Below are 11986 nucleotides of genomic sequence, written 5' to 3'. Positions count from 1 at the left end.
AAGTGTGCTTGACACAATGGATAGATGGATTGTTGTAAGAGCTGTATGGTAAACGGAGCTCTTTTAAATTAGAAAAAAAGAAAATGGTGATGGCAACATATGTACAAATATGCTTGATACAATTGATGTATGGAATGTTATAAGAATTGTAAGAGCCCCCAATAAAATGATAAGTAAATAAATAAAATAACAAGAAAAATAATACTTTGGTAAATTTTCTCTTTTCTATGGCAGATATTATCACATTAGGTGGAATGTTTCCCTGAAATATTTTCTTGCTTTAAGAAACTGCTAGCCAGAACTATGTAAATCAGGAAAGTGATTATCTTCAGGATCCATGGAGTTCTGTGTTTCTCTTTAAACTGATTTTGTAGTTAGAAGTTTTGTATTTATGGCAAACATGCATCATTCTTCTGTCACTTCTGTAAGGTGATTTTAAAAATGGATTTGGGATTATTTGTTTTGACTTTGTTCTTTGAAAGTAAGAATAATTAAAATTTTCAAATTCCTAGAAATTAATATAAATAGCAATCAAAATAAATTATCTTAATCCAGAACATAGAGGTTAAACATATTTGAATCCAATACAAGCCAGAACTCAATATCTAATTTTAGTCTGACATGAGCCCAATTTCACATATGTGTGTTTGAAGTTTGAAGTTCATATATACATGTGTGTAAGGCATGAAGATTTGTTTGACTTGGAAGGTGTATGATAAAAGCAAGTATTGAATAATTTCTTCCAAATATTATATCTAGTATGACCATATTCCATAGTATGTATACTAATACAGTAACTCAGGTGTCTATTCCAAACAAAGGGATCATTTGAAAGCATAGTGCAATAGCTCAGAGCTGGCAGAGTAAATGAATTATGACGATTAGTAGAAAACAACAACCAAACTCAATAAATAACCCTTGGGAACTTGTAAATCTAACTAGAAGTATTAAGAAGTTACAGGTTTCAACATTAAGAGAACTGCTGACTTTCAATATTAACATAAAAGTGTTCAAAAGAAAATAAAAATAATATAACAGAAGGCACATTCTAATGATCAGTCTTACCAATACATATGCAGCTATTGTTAAAAATTATCTTTTCAAGTAATAAACCTGTAATTTCTGGCACCATTAGTGTTCAAATTCATTTCATAACACAGAACATTTTTCTACAGCATGTGCAAATGAAATTTTTCTATATGTTAAATGAATAAATGTTTTCATTCTTGAAAAACTAATTAGATATCATATGATCTCATTCATTCACTGCCATTAAGTGATCTCCTGCTCACAGTTACATTGTCGGACTAGAAAGAGCTGTCCTGGGGGTTTCAGAAAAATGTAACTCTTCACAGGAGCAGAAAGCCTCATCTTTGACCACGGAGCAGCTGGTGGTTTTAAACTGCTGACCTTATGATTAGCAGCCCAACACACAACCACTAAGCCATAACAATGTTAGTTGTCTCAATTTTAAATTAGCAGGAATATATATTTTAGATACGTACATATGATTTTAATTTTATATGTACATATATAGTCTTATAATCATATACTTATAGTAAGCTTTTACACATAGGTAGATCGATAGATATTTCTACTATACCATCTCTTGTTCTTTAAGGGTTATATTAAGCATTAAAGGAGAAAATATATTTAAAACTTTTTAATTATGCCTAAAACATGGGAAAAACTTTATAGATGTTAATTATTATCATTATCAACTATCATAGGAAAATTTGGTGATATTTATTTTTCTCTACTATAAATTAATGAAAGTTTCATATCTTAAGTAGTATAGGTTAGGTGTGTTTAAGAAAGATCTCACTCACCCAATTTTCAATTTACTTCTCACCAACTTTGAAAAAAAAGTATGAGATACATTGATTTCAATATTAGATTTATTAACGCATGCCTAAATGTGAATAGCTTTTAGAATTTAATCAAGACCATGTTTGTAGTTGAGCGAGGAAATCCAAGACACTGATTCAGAGAACACTGTGATATCATGCAGATTAAAATTTCCTAAAGGATATACCACACACTGTCAGGTGGCTATTACAAAAGAGGGTGAGTAAATGGCTTCAACAGAATTACACAAGTGTTACACAAATATCTTATTCATGCAGAATCATCCAAAGAGTCAGAAACTTAATAGAGAGTAAAAAGATATCCAAGGTATTCTATAGGAGACCCAAGACATCTATTTTGCATTCAGATAATCTTCTTTTTAACTATCCAATATACAAATATTACATATTTTAATCACATATTTAAAATTTACAGATATTAACTGTTTTTACCAATTATGATTAATAATACAAAGGAACTCAATATATTAATAGTTTTTAATTATGGTCTATTTTTGAAATAACTATCATTTTATTAAAATGACCAAAACGTACATATGAATTAGCAATCAGTGACATTAATCATGAAAGTACGATTTGTATTTCAAATAAAAAGAGTCTGAGTGACCCTCACTGAACAGCTAAGCCAATATTAGAATTTATTTCATGCCTCAAGATAAAACAAATTGAAGATAATTGCACCACAATTGACTCTAGTAATGGCCTAAATCCTGAAACAATATTGATTTATACATCTTTCACATGGCTTTTTTGAATCGTGTTTTATTTTAATGTGAGCAATAATGAAATGTAAAGACCTACTCAGAGAATACATGCTTTTTTCTGAGTAATCATGAAGTCAGTCTAATAAAGTGGCTAAGCAATAGTAAGAAGGGGGAAATTGTCTCGTACTGCTCTGCTCGATACGCGTAGAAAAAAATGGGTGAGTTCTTTCCTAGTCATGAGATAAATGGCCCCAATCAAAGTGCTATTTCCTGCTTCAGACTGTGTCCATTTAGCAAAACAGAATTGGTCCCCACGTTCTTAGCATTGCTTTTCAGCGATGTCATCCGCACTGCTGAACTGAGTACGTAGCTGGCTGATCTCTCTGGATAGGACGTGTTACCACAGCAGAGCTGGCTGTTGAAATGCCGCCTGAAGCTTTCACTAAGCAGGTAAAGAGCAAATGGATTTACGCACGAATTGCAAAAGCTCAGAACCCGGGCTACCAAGGTGACGATCATGTGACCGAGAGATGGGTCGATCTCCTTGTAGTTGAAGGAACGATACAGGTAGAGGACGTGGTTTGGTAACCAACAAAAGACGAAGCAGCCCACAAAGACCAGCACGATTTTAGCCAGGCGTCTCCGGGTCTCCATCTGATGAAATAAAGAAATGTTTGAATTGGTTATGAGGCAAACAGCCATTCACATCCAACACTCATGGAAGGACTAACACTTTTCAGATCATGCAGAGTCATCAAAAACCAAAAGTATACAGACTATGTAGTTTCTTCATCAAAGGGGTCATTTAACAGTTCAAAAAACCTATTTGGGCAGCAATACTATTTCCTTTTTAAAATATTTGCCATCTCATATAAGATTTGATGACATGAACAAGGTTACTATCAAGTCCAAGTTCCGAACCAAGTTCCGTCCAAGCAGGTGTAACATACATAGCAGATTTGTTCTATAGATTATCATGACTGTGTTCTTCATGAAAACAGATAATCAGGACTTTCTTCCCTATGACCTCTGGATAAGTTGAAAAGATCAGACTTTGGTTAACAGTCAAGCACAAATCATTTGTGCCCCTTACATATCATCATTAATATATTATTAATATAAATACATTAATCAATTCATTAAAGCCATGATCTTAAAAAAATGACTCCTACCTACAGGTGGGCTTTGGGTCTCCACTCCCCCTCATTTACAATGATATGAATTTTTGTTCTTTGATGCCTGATACCTGATTCCTTTGACACCTCGTGGTCACAAAGGTTGGTGTGCTTCTTCCATGTGGGCTTTGTTGCTTCTGAGTAGTTTATCTTCAAGCCTTTAGAACCCCAGACACTATATCTTTTGATAGCTGGGCACCATCAGCTTTCTTCACATTTGCTTATGCACACATTTGTCTTCAGCAATCGTGTCAAGAAGTTGTGTATCATAGAATGCCAATTTAATAGAACAAAGTGTTCTTGCATTGAGGAAGTACTTGAGTGGAGGTGCAATGTCCATCTGCTGCCTTAATACTAAGCCTATAAATATATGCACATAGATCTATTCCCCATCATCCTATATAAATATATTCACATATGTACATGCCTGTACTTAGACCTCTATAAATGCCCTTTGCCTCCTAGTTCTTTCCTCTATTTCCTTTTACTTTCCTCCTGTCCCACTATCATGCTCAGCCTTCATTTGGGTTTCAGTAATTTCTCTCGGTTACATTGCCCTTGATCAATCCCTACCAGACCTCTCACACCCTCCTTGCCACTAATTTTGGGTCACATGTTGTTTCCTTGTCCCTGGGTTGGTCAATACCACCTCCTTTCCTCCACCTTCCCCTCTCCCGGTCCCATTCAAGAAGGGTTACAGAAGGGTTGCAGAGAAGAGATGAGCCAGTCAGCGTGTAATGTAGCAACAATGAAACATACAACTTTCCTCCAATTCTTAAATGCTTCCTCCATCAGAGGATGTACACTAGTACAGATGAGAACCAGAAACACAGGGAATCCAGGACAGATGATCCCTTCAGGACCAGTGGTGAGGGTGGAGATACCAGGAGGGTGGAGGGAAGGTGAGGTAGAAAGGGGGAACCGATTATAAGGATGGACAACAGAAAAGTGGGTGAAGGAAGACATCAGACAGTGTAAGAAATGACAAAATAATAATAATTTATAAAGTATCAAGAGTTCATGAGGGAGGGGGAGCAAAGAGGGAGAGGGGAAAATGAGGAGCTGATACAAGGACTTAAGTGGAGAGCAAATATTTTGAGAATGATGAGGGCAACGAATGTACAAATGTGCTTGACACAATTGATGTATGTTTGGATTATGATGAGTTGCATGAACCCCCATTAAAATGATTTTTAACCCCCCAGCTATCATGATCCAAACTCTACCTTGCAAGTCTGGATAGAGCAGAGGATGTACACCAGTGCAGATAGGAGCTGGAGGCACAGGGAATCCAAGGTGGATGATACCTTCAGGACCAGAGGTGTGAGGGGCGGTACTGGGAGGGTAGAGGGTGAGTGGGTTGGAAAGAGGGAGCCGATTACAAGGATCTACATGTGTCCTCCTCCCTGGGGGATGGACAACAGAAAAGGGGGTGAAGGGAGACGTCGGACAGGGAAAGATATGATAAAATAATAATTTATAAATTATCAAGGGCTCAGGAGGGAGGGGGAGCAGGGAGGGAGGGGAAAAAAGGAGGCCCTGATGCAAAGGGCTTAAGTGGAGAGCAAATGCCTTGAAAATGATTAGGACAAAGAATGTACAGATGTGCTTTACACAATTGATGTATGTATGGATTGTGATGAGTTATATGAGTCCCTAATAAAATGTTTAAATAAATAAATAAATAAAATGATTTTTTAAATGACTCTTCTTAGTTTTTTAACTGTTACTTTTAAAAGAAAATCTTTCTGTGTTCACTATAACCACAGATAATATCTATTTTCATTATTCCAATTGCAAACATAGATTTTATTTTTAATCAGAGTTTTATCTAGGAAAAAGAAGATCTATTGAAATTAAGTATGACCTTTAGAAGTCTGATTCCACAAAAACAACGAACCTTGCGATTTATGCTCCTGACTCATATAAAGCAAAAGGATCTTCTGTAACATTCAATCATGTAAATACTATGGTATATGATCACTTTTAATAGTAAAAACACTTTTGTTTTTCCATAAAATTTGCATACTGTTTTCACTGATTATAAAGAGGTCTTCGGGAATGTTACATAAATTGAACATTATTTTTTTCATCTAAAAGTCACTTACTAACAGAAGAGTGTAATATTTAGCTCTTATGCATCTAAAACATTTCAAGACTTAAATAAGGCAATATAAACATGAAAATGCAATTTGTCAAAGGACCGTGATAGCAGGACTGGCGGTGATTTCTGAGCTTTAACGTCCCACAGTCAAATCGAATGGACCTGGAAGACTGCAAAGGACTCAGGTTAGAACCGATTTGACACAGAAGAGTAGTGGAGAGTGGAGGCTGGGAAAGGTAAACCAAGGTACAAGTGAAGAGGGTTTAGTTCCACAGACAGAACATGGGACCCCAAATGTATCCCTGCAGCATGCTTAGCAACTAGAATATTAAGGCACTCACACATAAACTGTCTCCTACTAAGCTGTGTCCTCTCTGGCAGGTGGAACCTGAAAAGTCAAGAAGCCAAACTCATGGCCATCGAGTCAATTCCTACACATTGCAACCATATAGGACAGGATAGAGCTGTCTGTCATGTGAGTCCCAGAGACTAACTTTACAGGAGTAGAAAGCCACATCTTTCTTCCAGGGAGCAGCTGATAGATTTGAACTGCTGACCTTTTGGTTCTAAACCCAACCCAGAACTCATTACCCAACCAGGGCTCGCTCCTAGGTGGGGCCTAGTAAGTATTGCATTGCAATCTGTACAGGCGTGCTACTGGCACTAGAATAGAGTGGAGTGGGGGGTGGGGCGGGGGGGAGAATGTGGTGCGGGGGTGAAGCCCAACTTAAAAAGCAAATCAAAATCAAAAATACCCAAAGTAGAATACATACTTTGTCACAGGTCTCCAAGTGGAAGAACTGAATGCCAAGTATAAAGCAGAGTGGCTACACAGAAGGTTGCCGTGTGTTGGAAGCAATTCAACAGCAATAGGTGTGTTTGGATTTGCATTTTGGTTTTTAGCGAGTATATGCTCTGATGGTTGCCTCCCATGATGTCACATATTTAGATAATAAATTATCAATTTACCTAACAATTAGTTTAATGGTTTGCTGTTTTCATTAAGCCTCTAAGCATATGTGGATAGCTAACATAGATGGACTTCAAAATTCTGATTTATTGTATTCCTTGTAGACATAGTTGCACTTCCATAGTTAAACTTCCATAGTTAAACTTCCAATGATGTCAATTTCTAATGGAGGAATTCAAGGATGTGTCAAAGGGTCAGGCTGGACCCAAATGTTTACATGAAATACAGTACTGCCACACACCAGCGATTTTCCAACATAGCCTCTACTTAAGGTCAGGGCAGGCCACAAGGAAATCCCCGATGCTACTCTGATCCTCTGCTATACTAAGAGCTAGTGAAGTAGAACAAAAAGTAGCAATAATTAAACTGGACCAGTGTATTACACACACACATACCTACCAAGCTTACCTGTTTTTTAGTATGTTCATTGTATTCTCCAGGAAGATTATGCACACTTTTAATTAAGGTTTTTGCAATATGATAATAATAAACACTAATGATAACAAGTGGTATAAGGAAATAGACCAAGAAGATGAGCACTGAATGAATCTTTGGGTGTAACTCATCCGTCTGAGGGTAAGGTATGCAGGCTGTGAAGCTTCCATTTTCTAGGTTGTCTATACGAGTCACTTCAGAAAACACCGCTTCGGGAACTGCCATCATCACGGAGACGACCCAGATAGCCACGACTTTCATGTAGGTCCACCTCACTGCCCCTGAGGTCTGTATATCCATGGGGTTCACGATGGCTCTGTACCTGGGAACAAACGTTTCCGATTACTCTGTGAGACAGAAAGGAAAGTCTTCCCTGCGCTCTTCTATATCGAGCGCTCCTGTAACAGAAACGCCACAAGCTGGTATCTCCAACAAAAAGAAACTTATTTTCTCACAGTTTAGGAGACCAGAAGTGTTTCCCAAAAGGGGCGCTAGAATGATCCAGTGGGGTTGGAGGGGGGCGAGCTGCAAAAGCAGCTACCTACTACCTATGCAGGGTTATGGGCTATAGATAAAATTTCATGGCCAGGGGACATCACATAATTTTATTTTATGAAAAGGGGGCATTAAGTCAAATAAGTCTCTAGAAAGCTTCTCTCTTCTTTCCTCAGCTTTTAGCTTCTAGTGCTTGGTGGTCATGGTGGTCTACAATCATAAAAACTAATTCGGCCATCTCCGTTTTATTGCCGTTTTCTTAATCTGCTCTCTGATAGCTCAAAAAGATGGACGTAAGATATGCTCGACATGAGCACTGCCTCGTTGTTGTAACAAAGACAGCCCTGTTCCCAAGTGAAATCATAACCACAGGTAGAGTGGGATTTACAACACATATTGGGGAGGGGAGGGGACATAATCGAATCTATAACACGAATTAAGAGAGAGGTGGAGTCAACAAGCAACTAGTTACCATTTAGTTGATTCTGACTCAAAATTACCTCCGGTGCATCAGACTAGAACTGAGCTCCATAAAGTACCCAATGGCTGATTATTCTGAAGTAAAACACCAGGCCTTTCTGCCAAAGCACTTCTGGGTTGACTTAAATCTTCAGCCTTTTGGTAGTTAGCACTTGAGTGCAATCGCCTTTTCAAATATTCCATTATCTTCTGACTCGCTTGTATTAATAATGGAAGACCTAAGAGCCCCTGCTTCATTCTGTCTACAAGTCATTATAGCTATAAGCACAGTGAGCAAGAAGGGAAAAGAACGTGTTTAAATTGATACAGATGCAACAGAAAACATAGAAATATCTTAACATGGCTATTTAATTTAAATAAGCAAAAAGGATGAACTTTTAAAATAGTAACAAGAATCTCTAAAGATAAAAGCAAACCAAAAACTAAAGTGTTACTGTCACCATTCCAGATCAGGTACTGTCTGGAATGTCTCCAGTCACGTTCATTGAAATCGACTTTCACAGTCAACAGTGTAAGTCGGAGTACACACATGTGCTTCTCCTAAGGATATATTACTTGAAAGTCATTAAAGAGTTTGAAGAACTAGAAATTAATAGTCACATGGCATCTTTTTATAATATGAAACAAAGTGATGTAGGCCTCGAGGTAAATTTATAATGATTTTATTTCTTTGCTCACTCTTAGGTGCTTTGTTTGAATTGTTTTTATCATTTTATTAGGGGCTCATACAACTCTTATCACAATCCATACATACATCAATTTTGTCAAGCATATTTGTACGTATGTTGCCATCATCATTCTCAAAACACCTGCTTTCTACTTGAACCCTTGGTATCAGCTCATCATTTTTCCCCTCCCTCTCCACTCCTCCCTCCTCCCTGAAACAGTGATAATTACTATGAAAGACCATTTGTAATTTTCTATTCTGGGGAAAGTAGTGGTCTGCTTAATGGTGTAAGGGGAAGTCTTAGAACTGTATTCAAATCCTAGCTCCAGTATTTACTACCAGTGAAATCATGAAAAGTATGCTTACTCTTAAGCCTTGGGGTTTTCATTCAAAGAGGTAATAATAATAATAATCTGAGAAAAACAGTATTCTCACACAAAAATCAGCACAATGATAAATGCAATACATCTTGTAAACATTCAAAACTAACAAGAAATCGTAACATTTAGTAAGATAAAATAAAAAGAGATCAAGTATTTGATTACTAGCCTCTGGAATTAAAAACAGGAATGAATTATTTGAATATTCGAATCATGTAATTTAGTCACCAATGACTCAGATTTGTCAACTTAAATTTCCAAAACACACTGATAGACAAGTGTGGCCAGGCAGACCAGGAGAAAAAGCCAACCCACCTTTCTCTATTATTATTAAGTATCTGTGCTATTTCACATACTACACATATAAATTGAGAAACTTGGTCACCATATGAAAATCCACATTTTCTCTGACCTTGGTGAGAACAATTTTGCCAGTGTTTTTCCATCACAATATGTGGAGAAAATTTGTGTGAAACAAACTCAAGCCCAAGGTCTCGCTACTGACACTTTTTTTTTAAAAAAAGGAACATATAATGACTGTAATCTTAACTATTGTGGTGATAGCTATTCATTTAGCTTAATTCTAATTATTAAGCAAAAGGGTCTTAACTCTATTTTTTAAAATAGGCTCCCTACAAAAGACAGCTAAACGAAAAAGTTACATTTTAGTTCAGAGATTCAAAGAAAAAATAAGTGATAGAAACAGTGCCATCCAAATCAAATGAGGTTCATAATAGAAGAGGTGCCCAGTTTTACAGGGATGTGGGAGTCTACAGCAGAGACTTCACCTTGACAGTGTTCGGTTACAAAAGTTACTAGCTCTCAACTCCCCTTTGAGTATCCCTTTTGCCAATGCAAATCAATTCTTCAATGTCAAAATAATGTAAGGGTATTATTGCAAATGACAGGAAAGTCAGACTCATTTTTCATTAATAACCTAGGACATAAATTAAAGAGGAAGAGAGTAATTGGCACTTTAATCACCCTAGTTACATCATTTCTCTGTTTTATGTTAAGTTAAGCCCCACGCAATGGTGCCCAATTTGACATTGTGAACCCATCTGTACTCTAGAGCTTCTCTCCTTTTTAAATGCCCTAAAGCATGATTGTAACTTAGAGTAGTGGCAGAGAATCAAAAGGCTTGGATTCTTCTCCGAGTTCTACCAGTGAGACCTACATACCCTAAGCCTCTATCTCCTTGCCTGAAGATGACACACTTAAACTAACTGACCTGCAAATCAGATTTACTCTCAAGGATCTAGATATTTTTATAGCATCGTTTTTAAGATATTTAAATTCGGTGGCTACCTGTTTATAAAATAGAGTATCATTTCGAAGCACATATTAAGAATGCGTAGTTACTTGTCTGAAGATAATGTATTTTGATAAATGCCTTTTTTCAAAAATAATCTTATATCATTAATAATTATGGCATACCATTAATATAATATTGTCATATTATATTAATATGATCAACAATATCATTATTCTGGTAAAAGCCTTTCCCTAATATTAAAACAGACATTTTACCTATTCGATTATCATCCCACTAAGTACACTTGTAAGGTTTTAGGCACATATAAAGTGGGGGAAGGAGTTCTACATGAAATCTGCACACTATACAGTTTTCCTCCAACTTTTGTGTGCAACAAGGTAAAGGTGTTAATAAAGATCCCCAAAATGGGGCTTGGAAGGGCCCACTAGATTATGCAAATTATAAAGCTACCTTCAAACCAATCTTTTTTGTTTTTGAGAATGCTTTTCTACCATCAATTTGACTAGCTTCACATTCCAGTCTGTTTTAATTCAGTTTACTCTGACTCCTGTGTTCTTCCTCTCTCCGCCCTCCCAGTCTCTCACCTCCCTTTCCTCCTCCTCTCTGGTCCAGGTACACCCTCTCCCCGCCCTTCACCACCCTGCTGCGTGCTTACCTGTCGGCGCTGAGGGCGGTGAGAGTGAACACGGACACGCCCACGGAGGTGAGCTGGATGACTGGGATCAGTTTACAGCCCACCTTCCCAAAAATCCATTCATCAAAAAAGTAGCGCGAGGCGTCCACCGGGACGCAGGTGAGCAGCAGCAGCACGTCCCCGGCGGCCAGGTTGGAGATGAAGATGTTGGGGACGCTCCGGATGGCGCTGTTGGTAATGAAGATCTTCACCAACACGATGTTGCCCAGCAAGCCCACCAGGATGATGAACAGGTACAGGGAAGGGATAACACAACGGATCACCAACTCTGCGGTGGTCCCGTCTGGGACGGTCAAGAGGTCCCTTTCGAACCCGCCCAGAACCGGACCACTGAGATTGCTGCCCTCGAGCAGCGAGAGGTTGGCAGATGTGCGAGGCATGGTCTCCATTCCAGGGGAGTCCCCTGCAGTTTTCAGGAGCCCAGGTGCCCTGGAAGTGCACAGCGCAGGACTTGGACTTAATGGATTTCTCTCGGATGCTGGTAAGTTTACTGCCCTGGGGACCAGGGGCCCAAGAGGACCTAACCTGAGGAGCCGTCAGTCTGAGCGCTCAGGTGCTTCGGGTCTGCCAGGGGCGCGTTGGTGCCCGCTGGCGACGAGTTTACAAGAGGAAAGGGAGAAAGTCAGAGCGGCTGCGTCTTTGTTCCGTCAGCGATGTTTGCGCTGGTTCTCACCGGAAAACAGTCTTTTGGTGAGCACTGACCTTGCCCTGCACAGACTTCACGGAGCCGGAGCCGTC

The 11986-nt window shown here is 38.4% G+C and overlaps 1 protein-coding gene across 1 annotated transcript; it reads right to left on the bottom strand.

The window, feature by feature from the left end:
- Window positions 1-2827: 2827 nt before the first annotated feature.
- On the bottom strand, window positions 2828-11628 carry NMBR (neuromedin B receptor). Its single transcript, XM_075553896.1, has 3 exons — window positions 11210-11628; window positions 7230-7578; window positions 2828-3226 (listed from the first exon to the last, which is right to left on the bottom strand). The coding sequence occupies exons 1-3, from the start codon at window positions 11626-11628 to the stop codon at window positions 2828-2830; spliced, it is 1167 nt and encodes a 388-aa protein (XP_075410011.1).
- Between the last annotated feature and the right edge of the window lie 358 nt (window positions 11629-11986).

This window comes from Tenrec ecaudatus, chromosome 7 (genome assembly GCF_050624435.1).
Source record: "Tenrec ecaudatus isolate mTenEca1 chromosome 7, mTenEca1.hap1, whole genome shotgun sequence".
Lineage (NCBI taxonomy): Eukaryota > Metazoa > Chordata > Mammalia > Afrosoricida > Tenrecidae > Tenrec > Tenrec ecaudatus.
The sequence above is the reverse complement of the archived record's forward strand: the minus strand, read 5'-3'. Positions and strand labels throughout refer to the sequence as shown.